Genomic DNA, 15,456 nt, shown 5'->3' with positions numbered 1-15,456 from the left:
GCACCCCCAGTTACACTGCACAGCACCCCCCCCCCCCCCCCCCCGCTTCACCCCCGCCCCCCCGTGCCCCGGGCTGTGCCCGCCCCCGCGCTCCGGCCGGGCCCTCGCTCCATTCTCTCCCTCCACCAATCGGCCGGCTCGGTCCCGCCCTCCCCGCGCTTCTACTGGCTCAGGCTTCTTGGGCTCATCCTCATACGATGGAGCGGGCCAATGAGCGCGGGCGCAAGCCGTGACCGGCGGCTGGGCTCCGCCCCCGCGCGAAGCACGCCGGGGGTTGTAGTCGGGAGGCGGCGAAGCGCCGGCTGTCCCCGCGGCTCTGGACTACGCGCCCCGGCGAGCCCCGCGCCCGGGGGGGCGGAGCGTCTCCAAAGGCCGCCAGGGCACCGGCGGCGGGTCCCGGCCACGCTCCGGGTCACCATGAGCGGCTGCGGGGCGAGGGGGACGGCGGCGGCCGAGCGGGACGAGTTCGTGAGTTTCTTCCCGCAGATCGTCCGCGACCTGACGGAGGGCGGCCTGGGGCACCCGGAGGTGGGCGACGCGGTGGCCCGGCTGAAGGAGGTGAGGAGGACCCGGGGGAGGGGGGCGGCGGGCCCGGGGCTCCGCGCTGCCCCGCGCCGCCCCGCGCTGCCCCGCGCTGCCCGCCCCTCTTTGCCCGCAGGTGCTGGAGTACAACGCGCCGGGCGGGAAGTGCAACCGCGGGCTGACGGTGCTGGCCGCCTTCCGGCAGCTGGCGAGCCCCGGGCAGCAGGACCCGGAGAGCCTCCGGTGCGCCCTGGCCGTCGGCTGGTGCATCGAGCTGGTGAGAGCCGGGGCGGGGGGCGGCCTGGGGCGCCGTGGGGACCCCCCACCCCCCCTAACCCAACCTCTCGCAGTTCCAAGCCTTTTTCCTGGTGGCCGATGACATCATGGACGCGTCCCTCACCCGCCGGGGGCAGCTCTGCTGGTACAAGAAGGTGAGAGCGTCCAGGAGACCCCAGGCCCCCGGGGGAGCGCAGGGGGTCCTGTGGGGTCAGGGTGCTTTGTGACACCCCCCCTGCCCTCCCGGTGCAGGAGGGGATCGGTCTGGATGCCATCAACGACGCCTTCCTCCTCGAGTCATCTGTCTACAGGCTGCTGAAGAAGTACTGCGGGGAGCAGCCCTACTACCTGCACCTGCTGGAGCTTTTCCTGCAGGTGAGCCTGGTCCCCCCGTCCCCCTCCCGCACTTTTACCTCGGGTCTGGGCTCCTCCTGGATTTTTGGCAGTGTGTGGCTCCCTGACTGTTCCTTAAGTTCCTGGGCGTCCTGCCAGACATGCACCCTTCCTTCAGACTTGGGGAAGAGCCAAAATGGGGCTTAGGTTTGGGGTGAGGACTTTCCTGGGGGACAGTGTGAATAAATCCTTTCTTTCCTCTGCAGACTGCCTACCAGACTGAGCTCGGGCAGATGCTGGACCTCATCACTGCTCCTGTTTCCCAGGTGGATTTGAATCGCTTCAGTGAGCAGAGGTAAAGAGATGGGAGGGCACAGAGATGCCAGCCCCGCTGTGGCAGGGTGGCTCTGCTTCCAGTCCCTTCCAGATTGTGTAAGAGAGACAACTGGCTTGCTGAAATGCTGCTGTCGCCTGCCAGGCTTTGGGCAGCAAGTCTTGCTCGCGCTGTCAGAGCTTGGGAGCTGGTTTGGAGGGAGACGCTGCTTTTGTCCTGCTGGCCCTGACCTGCAGAGTGCTGGTGGGAGAGGAAGGCCTGGGCTTTGGCACTGAGTGTGGTTCCTCTGCCGCAGGTATAAGGCAATTGTTAAGTACAAGACGTCTTTCTACTCCTTCTACCTGCCCGTGGCCGCTGCCATGTACATGGTGAGTTTTATGGAAATGGTCTCAGGAGGGGCCTGGCCCTTGATGTGAGAGGCTGTCAAGGGGGGCAGGAGGTTTGGGAGATGGGAGAAGGAAGGGTGGGAGGCAGGTACGTGAAGACTTTATTCCTTTTTCCCCCCCTTAGGTTGGTATTGACAGTAAGGAGGAGCATGACAACGCCAAAGCGATCTTGCTGGAGATGGGTGAATTCTTTCAGATCCAGGTAGGAGGTGGCTCCTCGTCCCTCTGTGCTTGTAAGACACTGGTTGTGGCGCTGACGTGTTTCCATCTTTGTACAGGATGATTACCTGGACTGCTTTGGGGACCCGGAGCTGACAGGGAAGGTTGGCACTGATATCCAGGACAACAAGTGCAGCTGGCTGGTGGTGGAGTGTCTGCGTCGGGTCACGCCAGACCAGAGGCAGATCCTGGAGGTAACGGAAACCCCCTGAAGATGGGGGGAGAGGCGGTGTGGACTGCCGCACCGCTGTGTAGTGCCATAACGCACACCTGAAAAGCCACATGCTGCCCTGCATAGCTGTGCTGTGCTGCTACCTGGCTGGAGGAGGGTTGGTTGGTGTGAGTAGTGTAAGCTGTAGCAGGGAGAGCAAGAGGCGACTCCTGCCCCCCTGTGAACGAGCAGCTACGGCTGCAAGCCAGACCTCAGCCTGACTTGTTCTGGTGTTTTCTCAGGAGAACTATGGCCGTAAGGAGCCCGAGAAGGTGGCAAAGGTGAAGGAGCTCTATGACACTCTGGGCATGAGGGCTGCTTTTCAGGAGTACGAGGAGAGCAGCTATGGGCGCCTGCAGGAGCTGATTGGAAAGCATGCCAACCGCCTTCCCAGGGAGATCTTCCTTGGCCTGGCACAGAAGATTTACAAACGGCAGAAGTGATGGCGGGGCCTGGCTGCGGACTGCGTAGTCTTTGCGAAGGGGGCCTGGCAGGGTTTGCCCCCCCCACCCCCCCACCCCGGCCTTGGCTGCCTGGAGCTGGTCCCTGCCGTCCCCCCCATCCCAGTGGGTCTCCAGCCCTGGGGTGGGGGTCTGGGTGCTGGGGCTGGGGTTGGGGGTCGTGGATCATCTGCTGGTGTGCGTGTCAATAAACATAAGTTATTGCAGGTGTCTGGCTGCTGGCTGGGGGGGTCACTGGGGTGGGGGGGGGATGCTGGGGTCTGGGAGGGGGGTGCCGGGGGGGGGGGTTACCGGGGGCGGGGGGAGCCGGGATGGGGGATGCTGGGGGCCGGGGGGGGGAGGATTACCGGGGGGGGAGGCGGGGCACCGCCGCCGTCTCGCGGGAGGGGTGGCTCGGGGCGGGGCCGGGGCTCCTCCCTCCCTCCCGCCAGCCGCATTCGCCGCCGCAGCGAGGAGGTGAGCGGGGCCGGGGGCTCGGCGGGGGCTGGGCTGATTCCGGGCGGCGGGAGGGACCGGGCGGCGGCACCGCTCCGGGGCCGGTGGATGCGCGGGGCCCGGTCGGAGCCGCTCGCCCGAGGCCGCCCGGGGCGGGGGGGGCGTTGAGCTGCCCCAGGCCGCCGGTGGACGCCCGGGGCCGGAGCTCTGCCCGCGGCGCGGGAAGGGCGGGGCGATGCGGCAGGCTGCAGCGGTTGCCGTGTCTCGGCCGCCGGCGTCTCTGAGGCTGGGCCGGGGCCGGGCGTCTCCTCGCCTGCGTCTTCGGGCCGTGCCCTGGGCCGGGGGTACCGGCACGGCCACCCTCCCTTGGCCGGGAGCCCCCGGTGAGGTTTCAAGGGCGTTTTCTCCTTGACAGCATCTCTGAGATGCTCCCGACCGCCGAGACCCTGCAGAGGGATTCAGCCCTGCTGCTGCAGACTCCTGGACCGGCCAGAGCTTCCTCGGACCGCGCTCAGATCGTGCTCCGGGGATCAGCTGCCGGTTCACTGGCCACCAGCAACCGGCTGCGGCCCCTGCCCGGCTGGATGGGCCTGAGCTCGGTGGGGAGCTGTGGGGCAGCCCCTCTCCGCTGGGTGTATTCCCGTCTCTGAACCCACAGGCCCTCGTGCCGGTCCCCTGCAGCCGGCCCTTCCCTGCCTGGTGGCTGCTGCAAGGTCACCATCCTCCCTCTCGCCCCGTCCCTTCCTCTCCAGGTTTGTTTGTTCTCCCTCGCCGACTGAAAGGGCGTTTGATGTTCGCAGGGAGCTGGATGGTCTGAAGAGAGGAGCTGTGGAGCTCTTTGAGGAGCCCTGGCACTACCAGTGAGGCAGCATCATGCTGGCTCCAAAGAAAGGCCTGCTGTGCAATCTAAACCACATCCATCTGCAGCACATCTCCCTGGGCCTGCACCTCTCCCGGCACCCAGAGCTCCAAGAGACCTCTGCTTCCATGGGTGGAGGAGACCAGACTGGCTGCAGCAACTGCCCAGAGAACTGTGAGCAAGTGGATGCCAATTCCAACAATCCCTCCCTGAAATGCCGGTGCTGCGAGTCCCACACTCAGCAGCTGGTGACGTTTGGCCTCCAGAACCAGGCGACTCAAGAGGATTTCCCCTGCCTGCATGCTGGGGAGGTGGCTTCCCCTTGTGATCCCCCTTGTGAGCTGGTTTCCTCCTCCTCCTCCTCCTCCTCCTCTGTCAGTAGCTGCTCGGATTTCAGCTTGGATGACTCCCCAGTCTCTGTGTACTGCAAGGGGTTCTCCAGAGAAGAGTCCCAATCCCCTGAAAATCAGCCCAATGTCATTCCCATAGAAGATGCCCAGGATGGCCAGTCGTTGGCTGAGCAGAGTCAGATGTGTGAAGGAAGAGACGCCAACCTCAATCCCCCAGTGCTCCGGAGATCCAATGTGGCTGGAGAGAGCCCGGACAGCCTCTGCAGCAGCACCTCGCTTGACTCCCAGTGCAATGGGACCTCTCCCAGTGTGGCGGTGCAGGAGACCACCACCATCTGTGCCAACCTAGACCGTAACTGCAACTCCCTCCCCAACTCTGATGCCGCACCTCTGGCACTGCCTGCGCCAGGACGGTGGGATTCCGGTCTGAGCAGTGTGCCTGAGCCACGGCCCCGGGCTGGCAGCATCCCTCCTCCTGTGCCCCCCCGGCCCCGGAGACGGCTGCAGGTTCTCAATGCGCAGAGAGCAGAGCAGCTGCTCCTGCCCGTGCGGCCGGCAGAGCCAGAGCCCAGCTCGGGTGACCTCTGCAGAGACGTGGGCAAGAAGACCATCACCTCCTTCCATGAACTTGCCCAGAAGAGGAAGAGGAATGCCACTGGGCCTGCTCTTGCCCAGGCCAGGGCTGACCGGAGCGACTGGCTGATCGTATTCTCACCTGACACAGAGCTGCCAGCCCCCAGCGAGCTCCTCTCCAGCGCCGCGGGCCAGGAGCCAGCCCGGCCCCTGCTCCAGCACGACTGGCCAGTGAAACCACCCAGCTCCAGGCAGAGAGAGGTGACCACATTCAAGGAGCTGCGGTTCCGCAACAAGCCCAAGGGCCAGCCAGCCGGCGAGCGGGCAGAGCCAGTGACATCTCAGCACCCATCTGCCCCCCTTGAGACGGCCATGGGCAGTGATGGCTCAGGCTGCAAGCCACCCATGCCTCTGGGTGGACACTTGCTGGCACCTATGGAAAGCCACCTGCCAAAGAGGAGGAGATCCCGACCGGGACTGCAGCCCATTGCGGAGGGACAGCTAGGGGATGCAGAGGAAGGGGGGCTGCCACTGCGAAGCTGCCTCCCAGGAGAGAAGGGGCTGGGCTCTGGTTGTGATAAAGACACCCTGGTTCGGAGGCTTGAGGGAGCTGCTGGGGACGCCTGGGTGCCAGGGACAGTTGAGAGAGGAGACGAGACCTGCAAGGAGGGTAAGATTTTGGTTCCCCTCTTCTGGGCTGGGTGCGGAGGTGTCACCCTTTAGAGGACACAGCGGGGCAAGGGGGAGCTGCAGGTCCCAGTGCAACGGCCGCGTCCGGGGCTGCAGGACTTGGGGGGCAGCCGGCTGCCGAGGCGGCAGGCGTGCGTCGCGGCTGCGTGCCAGGCTGGGCTGCTCCTCGCTGGCTGGTAGGAACGGTGTCTGTGCTCAGCAGGGCCGAGGGGCCGCCCTGCCCTCCGCTGCTCGTGGGCACGGGTCTCCCCTCCGCTGCGCTCGGCTGGGGCGCACGGCCCGGGGAAGCACCGGGGGCTGCCCCGGCCTTTCCCGGCTGCCTGGGGCCGGGCTGGCCCCGCCGAGGCGGCACCTCCTCACCCCGCCCTGCCGCCGCCGCCCACGGGCTCCCTCCGGGCCCGTCCTCTTCCCCGGCCTTCCCCGCCGCCCGGCCCGCGGGGACCGGCCCTGGGCGGGCAGCGGGGCCCGGCCCGGCCCGCTCCGCCCTTCGCCCCGCCGCGGCCTCCGGCTCCATGGACGAGCGCGACCCGGCCGGCCCCGGCGCCGCCCGCGGTGAGTGGGGCCGGGGCGGCGGAGCAGGCTCCTTGCGGCCAGCGCGGCCTGAGCCTCCCGCGGCAGCGGCGCTCGGGCCCCGCTTCCCCCCCCCGCCCCGGCAGCGCCCGGCCGAGGGCCCGCGGGCCGCGCCTGATCCCCGCCGCCCCCCTCTCTCCAGCCAGGCCCTCGCCGTCCGCCGCTGGAGCCGCCCCGGGCGCAGACCGGCCCGGCGGGGGGAGCGCGGAGGGAGCCCGCCGCGCCCGGGGAGAGCAGAAGAAAGGTAACGGCCCGCGGTGCCGGCCCCGCCGCCGCGCTCGGGGCTGGACGGTCGCTGAGCCGGGGCGGTTCCCCCTGCGGAGCCTCTGCCAGGCCCGGCCCCGCCGAGCGGGGCTCCCGCAGATTGGGGGGGTGGCGGAGCGGGGCCCCGGAGCCCCCCAGGGCCGGGACAGCTGTGAGGGGCCCGGCCCGGTGGTGGGCCCGGCTGGTGTGCTGGGCAGAGGCAGGGCGGCCTGCTGCGGGGCCAGCCCTGCCCGCCTCTCGGCAGATGGTGCTGTCGAGCCGGTCAACGGGGGTGGGGCTGCCCCGGCATCTTGCAAACACCTTGAGGGTCTCCTGCCCGCGCCTCCCTCCGGGCCTCGTCCCCTTGGGAACGGCGGGGCCTTCATCCCTGCACCCGAGAGCTACCGGCTCCCATGGCAACAGCCTGGGATGCTCCGTTACCCTGGGCATTCCTGGCGCCTGCCCGCTCCTCCCTGGCCCCTCCAGGCCTTGATGTCCAGAGCTGCTTCTCGCTGCAGCCGTGGCCGGTGCGATGCCACTCAGCCCCGGCCAGCCGCATGCTGCCGGTGGGCTGAGGCGGGTGCTGCAGTGGCAGCGGGGGTCGGGTGCCACGCTGACCTTTTCCTTTCCGTTGTCTGACAGCCCTGCTGATCGCCGTCAGCACTGCTGTGGATAAGATTATCGCCCACTTCAGCACTGCACGGAACCTGGTGCAGAAGGTGAGGGTCTGGGCTGAGGCTCCGACCGGGCTGGGGTGGGCAGGAGTGAGGGCAGGCCATGCAGCTTTGGGCAGGAGGGGCTTTGGGAGCTCCCTCCCTGCAGCTCAGGGCTAGGTGCTGCTGTTCCCCTCCCTCTCCTCTCCTTGTGCCTCCCTACTTCAGGCCCAGCTGGGGGACAGCCGGCTCAGCCCAGATGTGGGTTACCTGCTGCTGCACACCCTCTGCCCTGCGCTCTACGCCTTGGTGGAGGATGGGCTGAAGCCATTCCAGAAGGATGTTATCACAGGCCAGAGGAAAAATTCCCCCTGGAGCGTGGTGGAAGCCTCTGTGAAGACAGGTCGGTGTGAGGAGCATGCTCCTGGAGATGTTGGGATCAGCATCTCGAGGTGTCTGGAGTCCTCCTCCAGCCTGGGCTGGGGGAGGATGTGCCCCCAGAGCAGTGACAGTGCTGTGTATTCTGCAGGCTCCAACACCCGCTCTCTCCACTCCCTGTGCTGGCACGTGGCTGGGCTGGCCCCTCTCAACAGCGCCAGACAGAAGTTTCATGCCTTTATCCTTGGCCTTTTGAAGTGAGTATTGGCCCTTAATGGCCCAGGCCGTCCTTGCTGCAATGGCAGGTTGGAGCAGAGTCCCAAGAGCTCTAACGTGGGTTCCCTTTGTCTTGTTTAGCATTAAGCAGCTGGAGCTGTGGATCTCTCACCTGCAGAAGAGCCCAGGTAAGGACGCAGTGCCCAGAAGCTCCCCACCCAAGTCCTCTCCTACTTGCCAGGGTGATCACCCCAGACCCGTTCCACCCACAGTGCTTGGCTAGGGTTTCCGTAGTGGACAAGGGCATCGTTTTCCATGGCTGTCGTACTGGATGAGGGCAGTCAGGCAGACAATTTGGAGTGTCAGTGGGACGGCCCAGCTGGCCTGGGAGGGATGTATGTGCGTGCAGGGCATTTTGCAGCTGTCCAGCGCTGTCCCTATCTCCTAGGTGTAATCTCCATGCTGTATTCACCCATGGCCTTCTTTGCCCTGAGCCAAGGCCCTCTTCCCCACCTTGCTGATGAACTGCTGCTGCTCATCCAGCCCCTCTCAGTGCTCACTTTCCACCTTGACCTGCTCTTTGAACACCACCACCTCTCTGTGGACGTAAGACCCTTGTCCCGTCGCCTGGAGTCACCCCTGTCTCCTGCCCATCACGCCGCTCAGGCTCGGGGGGCTGTGCCGCCTTCTCTGGAGGGCCGAAGCAGTGCTGCAGGGGCAGGCCTGGAAGACGAGATCCCCCCTGATGCTCTGGGGAGGGCAGCCGGTGCAGAGGGCAGTACGAGGTCCCAGTCCCCGGCAGCTGCGCGCGGGCTGGTTTCTGGCCCACAGGTGGGGGCTGCCCTGCAGCAGACCTTCCAGCACGTGCTGCGGTGGGGCGACCAGCTCAGTCGCACTTTACTGGGAGCTGACAGCTCCCGGGAGACCCACAAGCCTGAGACAGGCCCTCAGGATGCCGAGGCTGGCTGGTGGGGCCAGCTCAGCCAAGCCTCCAGGATTTACGCTGCTCCTAGCAAGGAAAAGTTCCCCTTCGTCTGGTGGACAAAGCTGCGGACGGCTACGGGAGATTCCAGCCCTGGCCAGGCTGTACGCCCTCAGATATCCGTCGATGAGCCTAAAGGCACGGAGCTGCAGCTCCTTCAGACCAAAGCTATCCCAGAACTCTCTGGTCCAAAGCCCAGCAGCAGTGCTGACACCTCTGGGACCTCTTCCCCTGAAGACCTCATCCTGCCTGCGGGAGCTGGAGCACCCACCAAGCCAGGCGATCCTGCTGCTGGAGAGAAACTCCTGCCTGCTTCCCCAGAGCTTCGTGTGAATAGGAACCAGGCAGCCCCTTCCAACCCAGAGCCCAGCAGTCCTGGTCCTGACAAGGGCAGCTGGCTGGGCTGGCTCTTTGGAGCCACCAGCCCCTCTGCCAGGAGCTTCCCTCCCAGTCCTGACGCCATCTCAGCTAGGTCCAGGTAAGACCTGGCTTGGGTGGGCAGACTGGGGGAAGTGGCATGTGCTGAGGAAGGTTTGTGGTTTTTTTTTTTTTTTTCCTCCCAGGCAGTGTACGGAGAGCGCACCACGGGGCTCGCTGACCTCGTGGGCTGTCTTGTGCTGCCCCTTATCCAGGTTGTGGTCCTGGGCTGTTGCGCTGTGCCGGGGGACTAGCATACATTGCCTCAGTCATTTAGAGCAGCAGGAGCTCCTGCTGGAGGCTCGGTGGTGCTTGGCAGAGCCCTTGTCAGCTCCCAAATCACCAGAATAGTGTTGTGAGCAGAATGGGTGGGAAAAGGCTGCTAAATGAGCTTGTGGCTTCCTTTGTTTTGTGGCAGGAGACCCTCTAGCTGGCTGTCCCCCAGCGCACGTGTCCTGGCTGTGATGGTGAAGGGGCTGGCGTCTGAGAAGACCCGTGATCAAGAGCAGCCAGAGAGAAATGTGTCCGACCCGCCCCAGACCCCCAGGTGATGCGGGGCACCGTAGTGTTTGGGGCTGGAAAGGTGGTGGTTGATTTTTCTTTTTTGGAGGGGAAGCTGGGGCTGTTTCCAGGCATAGCCTGGATAGCCCACACGCTTTTCTAGGGAAAGGCTTATGCCACGCTGTGTCACTACCTTGCACCTTGACTGCTCCCCTGGGGATTCCTCCTGTCTCCTGCTGGGCTTTGGGTGAACCTGGGTGAACCTAGTTGTGATCAGTTGTTTTTCCCAGACATTTTTTTGGGGGGATTTTGAGCATTTTCTTTCTCTGGTGTGCTTTCTGGATTCCTAGCAGCTTCTTTGGTCCAACTATGTGGCAGCTCTGACCAAATTGTGGCAGGTCAGAAAAGCTGTGGTGGTCTGGCTGTGCTTGCGCAGCGTCTGTCCAAGCGAGCATGGAGGACGAGTGGCCGTCCCACGCCACGTTTGGCTGTCTCCCTCCTCCCCAGCCCTCGCTGGTCATGACCTAGATCTCCCCCTACATCTGCGCAAGCGCTGTTATGCGCTGCTGCTGCGCCGAGGGTCTGCTGGGCAGGGCGGTTCTGTGATGTGGCTTCTCGATCAAGTCCATCGGCAGATGGCATCTCTACCTGCGGCAGAGGGGGTCACTGGCTCCACACATGAGCGTCAAAAACCTCTCCCAAGTCCTGGGGAAGCTTCTCTCAGGGGTCCCTGGGGACATGAATCCCTGATGGTGTTTGTTTGCAGGGCGGTTCGGGCGCTCTGTGACCACACAGGCGCTGCTGACGGTCATCTGAGCTTCCAAAAAGGGGACATCCTGCAGCTGCTCTCCACTGTGGATGAAGACTGGATCCACTGCTGCCATGGAAACAGCACTGGCCTAGTTCCTGTCGGCTACACATCCCTAATTTTGTGAGGAGGCAGAGGAGACCTGAGGAAGCAGCTGAGCTTGCTGAAGCAGGTGCCACCTCTGGGAAGGACTGTGTCCTGCCACGTCTTCACCTTTGGGGCTTCACCACCTTCAGGGCTGGCAGTTCTGCAGGGGACCCTGTCCTGGTGCCCGTCGCTGCTGCTCATTTGCATGACGTTGCCATCTGCCGTGGGTGCGTCCTGTGAGCCACCGCTGTGCGTGTCCCCGCAGAACTTCACTGCAGCCCCCCTTTGGGACCTGCTCTCGCTCATGTTTCCTCAGCCGCTGCCCACGCCTGTGCCGGGGAGGGAAGGACCCTGTCCCTGTGCGGTACTCACAGTCTTGTATGTCGTCTCTGTGCCGTTGTGTCCTGCCGCCACCTCCACGTGCCCTGCTTTGCCCCGTGGTCGGGGCTGGTGGCCCAGACCACCAGTGCACAGTCCCAGCACTCTGTAAATAGTTGTAACCACAGGAATGAGCTTATTCCAGGGAGAAGGGAAAAAAACCAAAAACCAAAACACCAAAACCTGGAAATAAAGGTTGTGACTCACGTGTCCGCATGTGTGAAGAGATCATTGTGGTTGGGGGGCTGGAAATGGCCCTGTGGCCCGTCTCTGCAGGGGCAGCCCGGTCTCTGGCGAGTAGAGGGTCTTGCAGGCAAAAGCCCGCACGGGCCGGGGCGGTGCTGGTGCTCAGCATTCCCACATCAGACAGCAACCTGAGAGCCCAGAGCAGTGGCGTGCCCTGGCAGAAAGCGCCCGGGCTCCTCCACAGTGTAGGAAGAGGTGGCTGCAGCCAGCCAGAGCCAGAAATAACCCTGGAAAAGTGCACGTCACGCTGGCTGGTAACCAGCCCCGTGAGGCGGAAGCCGCACCACGCTGGTAAAGGCAGATGTTGGTTGGTTCAGTTATTAAGCTTTTTACTGAGTCACAGGATTTCAGGTGTGTGTGGGGGGGAATAGCTTTTATTTTTCTCAAGTTTTGTTTTGTTAGGTGGTGGTTTTTTTTTTTTTTTTCTTTTTTCCCCCCTTCCCCATTGCTTGTGACTTCATACTGAACTACTTGCATTTTGCACTGGACTGCCACAGGAGAGTGTCCAGCAAAGGGCCACAGGGCAACAGCAACTTCTCTTAGGGGCAACCTTTGGGGCAGAGCTCTCTCATACTGCCCAAGAACCACATTTCATCGTTTAAACTTCCACTGTTTCGGTGGCAAAGGGCCACACTGCAACCCACAGGCTGTGTTCTGCTTCAAGGATAAAGCCACTCTCTTTTTTAAATTCTGTTCTCATTTTCATGTCTCTCGCTGGAATTTATACTCTCAGACAAGGGACATTCCAGTCAAGACATAATGGTATTTAGTTTGCCTTAAGTAGGTTTGATTGAATTCCACAGCTGCCTCTCGACTTCAAAAATGAGGTCAAGCCAGCAGATGAATCCAGGTACTTTTTCAACTTTTTTTTTTTAAATTTAAAAAAAAAATAAAAAAAAAATCTCATTACAATTGTTGGCATGGTGTCTCTAGTTTAAAAGGAAGACAAGTATATAGGTGAAGCATGGCATTTTTGATCACCACAGATTCAGGGTAGGGAATGGAAAATCAAAGTTACATGACAGGAGGGTCATCAATGAGCTGCTTCATTCCTGAGCAACCCAGTTACCACACTTACTCCCAGAACCCACTTTTGAACCAGAGGAAGTTTAAACCCAAAGAGATTTGTAAGGACCTATCTCGCTAGTGCCAACCTTGCCAGAGGGTATCAGAGGAAAGGCCAGGTCCAAAGGCTGGTTTGAAGGGACACAAAGCTCCCGTGTTCCCCAAGGTCGTGCTGTGTGCCAGGCATGGGCAGGATGATGGTACGTGATCGGGCCGACAGCTCCCAACGCCGCAGCCTCCAGCTTACCCGACTTTTTGGGAATGGAGGGGAAGAAGCCCTCCAGCGCAGTCATTTGTGTGCACTGCCACTGCGAGATGCAGTCACCGTGCTGGCAGAACCGAATCCACCATCTATGCGGGTGGCAGGGTCTCGAGCTACCAGGGGTTGATGTCTGGGAACAGGCACCAAATTCACAGATGTCAGGGTTTGCGTACCGAGCTGCCGTTACGCACGATCACGGTTAGAGCCTCTGACTGCGCTGACGCTCCCGTCTCTCTGTATGCACGCTGCTATCATCCCTCCGGCCAAGGTTGGACCAGGAGAACCATCAGCATCAAACTACGCCCTTGTGAAACACCGTCACCCCTCAGCCAACCAGATATTTGAAAGACACGGGGCAACAACCCCGTAAAAGAGGCTGTAAGAGAGTCAGAACATGACAGGAGTGGCTGAGACAGAGGCAGGAAAAGAAAACCAAAGAGATGTCAAAGAAAACCCCACAAGTCATCGATAGGAAAAGATTTTCCATTTAATACTAGACTCTCTCAGGATTGAGATGCAGGCTTTTTATGCAATTACATCCAATGTTAAAATTGGTAATACATAATTTACAAAGATTAACATCAAAACAATGATCTATTTAGATATGCTTTGTAAAAAGGAAATATATTAGCAGCATTTATTTTCAGCAATCACACAGCCTACACCCATGCAGACTAAGAGTTCATATCTATTTGCAATAATGTAGTGCTTCCTGGTCTTAAAACAGCGATCCTGGTGACACACTGGTCTTCTCGTTATTATAAAATAACCGAAAAATAAAAAAAGTCATTAATTTCTACACCAGTAAGAAAAACAATTCTTTGCACTTACCTAACATTTGATTGTCTAAAAAACATTTTGTTTAGTCTTTCAACAAAAGAAAGATAAAATGACAGAGCTAGTGTCTCGCTTCTGTACGCACTTTATTTTTTAAAAACTTTTTAGTGTTTAACACCATTTGAGACAATGATTTCTGTTTTAAACTAAATGAGACAACTCAAGATTTTGGACATGCGATATTCCTACTACACGCACGAGTATTTTATACTCAGGGTTCCTGGTACTGTACAGTGCTTCTCTACAGTAAGAAAATATTCCAAACTATTTTCTTATTTCTTTTTTTTTTTTAATAAAATATTTTTTCTCAAAGGGTTTTTTCCTTTCTTTTTTTTTTTCTTTTTAAATCAACACATAAAAGTTAATGGAATGAGTCATGTTCCACTAAGAGTAAAATAATTATAATAATAACAAGAATGTACATTAGGACAAGCTTGGTCCATTAAAAAGGAACATGTAACTACTGTATTGCTTTACATCCACGCAGCAGATATATACAACTTGGCACATTAAAAACTGGTTTTCTTATAAGAACATCTAAAACAGGACTGTATATGCATATGTACGTCTGAAAGACAAAAAAGCAAAGCCATTTTAAAGGGGCAGCGTACGCCGACCACCCCCTCCCCTTGCCACAGCCAGAGACAGGCGACAGCTTCGTGGCTCCGCACGCCGGGAAGGTCGTCGGGCGCAGGACAGGAGCCCTGCCGCAGCACTGGTTCGTGGTACGTTATGGCAATTGCAACTTCACGCGGCGAGAAATCAGTGCCTCGGCTGTTGCTTTCGGGAGTAATACTTTTCGTCGGGGCAGAGCGAGAGGGCGGCGCGAGATACGCTGTCTCTTAATTTAAGAGACGGACATTTGAAGCTGTACAACCAGAACACAAGAATAGTGTTAGCAGTTGATATATTCTACAGTTCACAACAAATACTCGCTCTGAATACTGCTTGACGGTTCATGTAGTGAAGGTTTCCTTATTTTTTTTCCTTTTTCTTTTAACAGATTTTAATTTGCACAACACACTAGACACACAAGAACCACAGCTTATCAAAAAAACCAACAGCAATGGTGTTGTCAGGATTTGACTTGCTTTATAAAATTTCTCCGCAGAAAAAAGTGAAAAAGTCACACCCAGCCCCCTCCCCCCTCCATGACGCAGAACAAGTGCCTCAACCAGCCAACTCCTGCTTTGCTCCAGGGTGACACTGGAAGTTTCTCCTCGTCACAGACCAAAGGTACATGTGCGCGCTGGCCGCTCCATGGTGAACCTTTCGCACGTTTGGGTACGTTCCTCTCTTCTTGGAACTTGTGCAAATCAGAGGCCACAACTTTAGGGCAGCCTTTAATTTTAAGCCACTGGGCGTTCACCCTCCCATCTGGATTTCATTCACTGGCACGGGCCATGGCGGTGCCAACAGTATCTTGTACAATCACAGGTTAATTGGTGAACATGGGGAATATTCTCATCAGAGTAAGTCAGTCCTTATCCTTCTTACCTCCCCATTTCTTTTTTAAATTTCTTTAGTTTTCCTCTGAGTGGGAATATCAAGCAAAAATAAATTAAATTTGACCATCCTGGACAATAACCACGAGGTTTTTCTCAGTACCTAACATCAATACAAGGCACGCCCAACAACACACACACCATAAGAGCACTGCAGAGCAGGGTAGGGCAACCTGCCAACCCAGACATCTAAGTGCTAACTGTTTGTATATTTGTCAGTTTTCTGCTGCCCTCTTTTCCTTGGCTGGCGCAGAGGAAGTTGGGCTCCTGCCCGCAGTCCTCAGCAGACCTTGTAGCAGACTCCAGACCACAGCTTCCTCTCGTGGCATCACTTCCTGAAGCTGCTCTCCGGGATGGTGAGAGTGCGCCGCCTCAGCTTTCTTCCCGATCCTTCCTCCAGCAAGTAAGTGACATCAATAGCTGCAACAGACCACAGGTTTTTGGTAAAGAAGGTGACACGAGTAACAGAGTCCCTACTTCCCTATTCACAGTTCTGTCAAGAATGTTTCCATCCATAGTGGCGTTCACAACTCCACTGGACAAGGTGCTGAGCAACCTGATTTCAGTTTGAAGTTAGCCCTGTTTTGAGTCACGTTTGGACCAGATCACCTCCGAAGATCCTTCCAACCCAAATTATTCTGAGTCTGTGATTATTTTGC

At 59.3% G+C, this 15,456-nt stretch overlaps 3 protein-coding genes across 10 annotated transcripts in view; 2 read left to right on the top strand and 1 right to left on the bottom strand.

Moving 5' to 3' along the window:
* The first annotated feature begins 347 nt into the window (after positions 1–347).
* On the top strand, positions 348–2,948 carry FDPS (farnesyl diphosphate synthase). Its single transcript, XM_054806187.1, has 9 exons — positions 348–558; positions 659–799; positions 873–953; positions 1,051–1,173; positions 1,398–1,486; positions 1,761–1,833; positions 1,976–2,053; positions 2,130–2,264; positions 2,524–2,948. The coding sequence occupies exons 1-9, from the start codon at positions 418–420 to the stop codon at positions 2,722–2,724; spliced, it is 1,062 nt and encodes a 353-aa protein (XP_054662162.1). The 5' UTR covers positions 348–417; the 3' UTR covers positions 2,725–2,948.
* Positions 2,949–3,134: 186 nt separating this feature from the next.
* Positions 3,135–11,094, top strand: RUSC1 (RUN and SH3 domain containing 1). Of its 4 annotated transcripts, none has more exons than XM_054806541.1 (10): positions 3,135–3,198; positions 3,593–5,629; positions 6,362–6,463; positions 7,105–7,181; positions 7,344–7,518; positions 7,645–7,750; positions 7,851–7,897; positions 8,158–9,169; positions 9,527–9,655; positions 10,376–11,094. In XM_054806541.1, exons 2-10 carry the CDS (start codon positions 4,051–4,053, stop codon positions 10,542–10,544), a joined length of 3,396 nt encoding a protein of 1,131 aa, XP_054662516.1. In that variant the 5' UTR covers positions 3,135–3,198; positions 3,593–4,050; the 3' UTR covers positions 10,545–11,094. The 4 variants fall into 4 exon arrangements, with proteins under 4 accessions (XP_054662516.1, XP_054662520.1, XP_054662518.1 ...); XM_054806543.1 differs by having other exon boundaries at positions 3,159–3,198; positions 3,978–5,629; XM_054806542.1 differs by lacking the exon at positions 3,135–3,198 and having other exon boundaries at positions 3,306–3,890; positions 3,978–5,629.
* Positions 11,095–14,194: 3,100 nt separating this feature from the next.
* The window catches only part of ASH1L (ASH1 like histone lysine methyltransferase), a 64,785-nt gene continuing 63,523 nt past the window's right edge, over positions 14,195–15,456 (bottom strand). For all 5 annotated transcript variants that reach the window (XM_054806052.1, XM_054806054.1, XM_054806053.1 and 2 more), the window contains one exon: positions 14,195–15,217. In XM_054806052.1, the coding sequence (XP_054662027.1) occupies positions 15,126–15,217 (92 nt within the window). In that variant the 3' untranslated portion in view covers positions 14,195–15,125. The remainder of the gene's footprint in view (positions 15,218–15,456) is intronic.

This window comes from Grus americana, chromosome 29, assembly GCF_028858705.1.
Source record: "Grus americana isolate bGruAme1 chromosome 29, bGruAme1.mat, whole genome shotgun sequence".
Classification (NCBI taxonomy): Eukaryota; Metazoa; Chordata; class Aves; order Gruiformes; family Gruidae; genus Grus; species Grus americana.
The sequence above is the reverse complement of the archived record's forward strand: the minus strand, read 5'-3'. Positions and strand labels throughout refer to the sequence as shown.

Excerpts from the sequence above, each read along its gene's own strand:
- FDPS (XM_054806187.1), top strand. The coding sequence starts at position 418 with ATGAGCGGCTGCGGGGCGAGGGGGACGGCGGCGGCCGAGCGGGACGAG. Across the intron at positions 559-658 it reads CGGTGGCCCGGCTGAAGGAG|GTGCTGGAGTACAACGCGCC; the intron begins GTGAGGAGGACC and ends CTTTGCCCGCAG. Across the intron at positions 1,487-1,760 it reads AATCGCTTCAGTGAGCAGAG|GTATAAGGCAATTGTTAAGT; the intron begins GTAAAGAGATGG and ends CCTCTGCCGCAG.
- RUSC1 (XM_054806541.1), top strand. The coding sequence starts at position 4,051 with ATGCTGGCTCCAAAGAAAGGCCTGCTGTGCAATCTAAACCACATCCAT. Across the intron at positions 7,898-8,157 it reads TCACCTGCAGAAGAGCCCAG|GTGTAATCTCCATGCTGTAT; the intron begins GTAAGGACGCAG and ends CCTATCTCCTAG. Across the intron at positions 9,656-10,375 it reads GACCCGCCCCAGACCCCCAG|GGCGGTTCGGGCGCTCTGTG; the intron begins GTGATGCGGGGC and ends GTTTGTTTGCAG.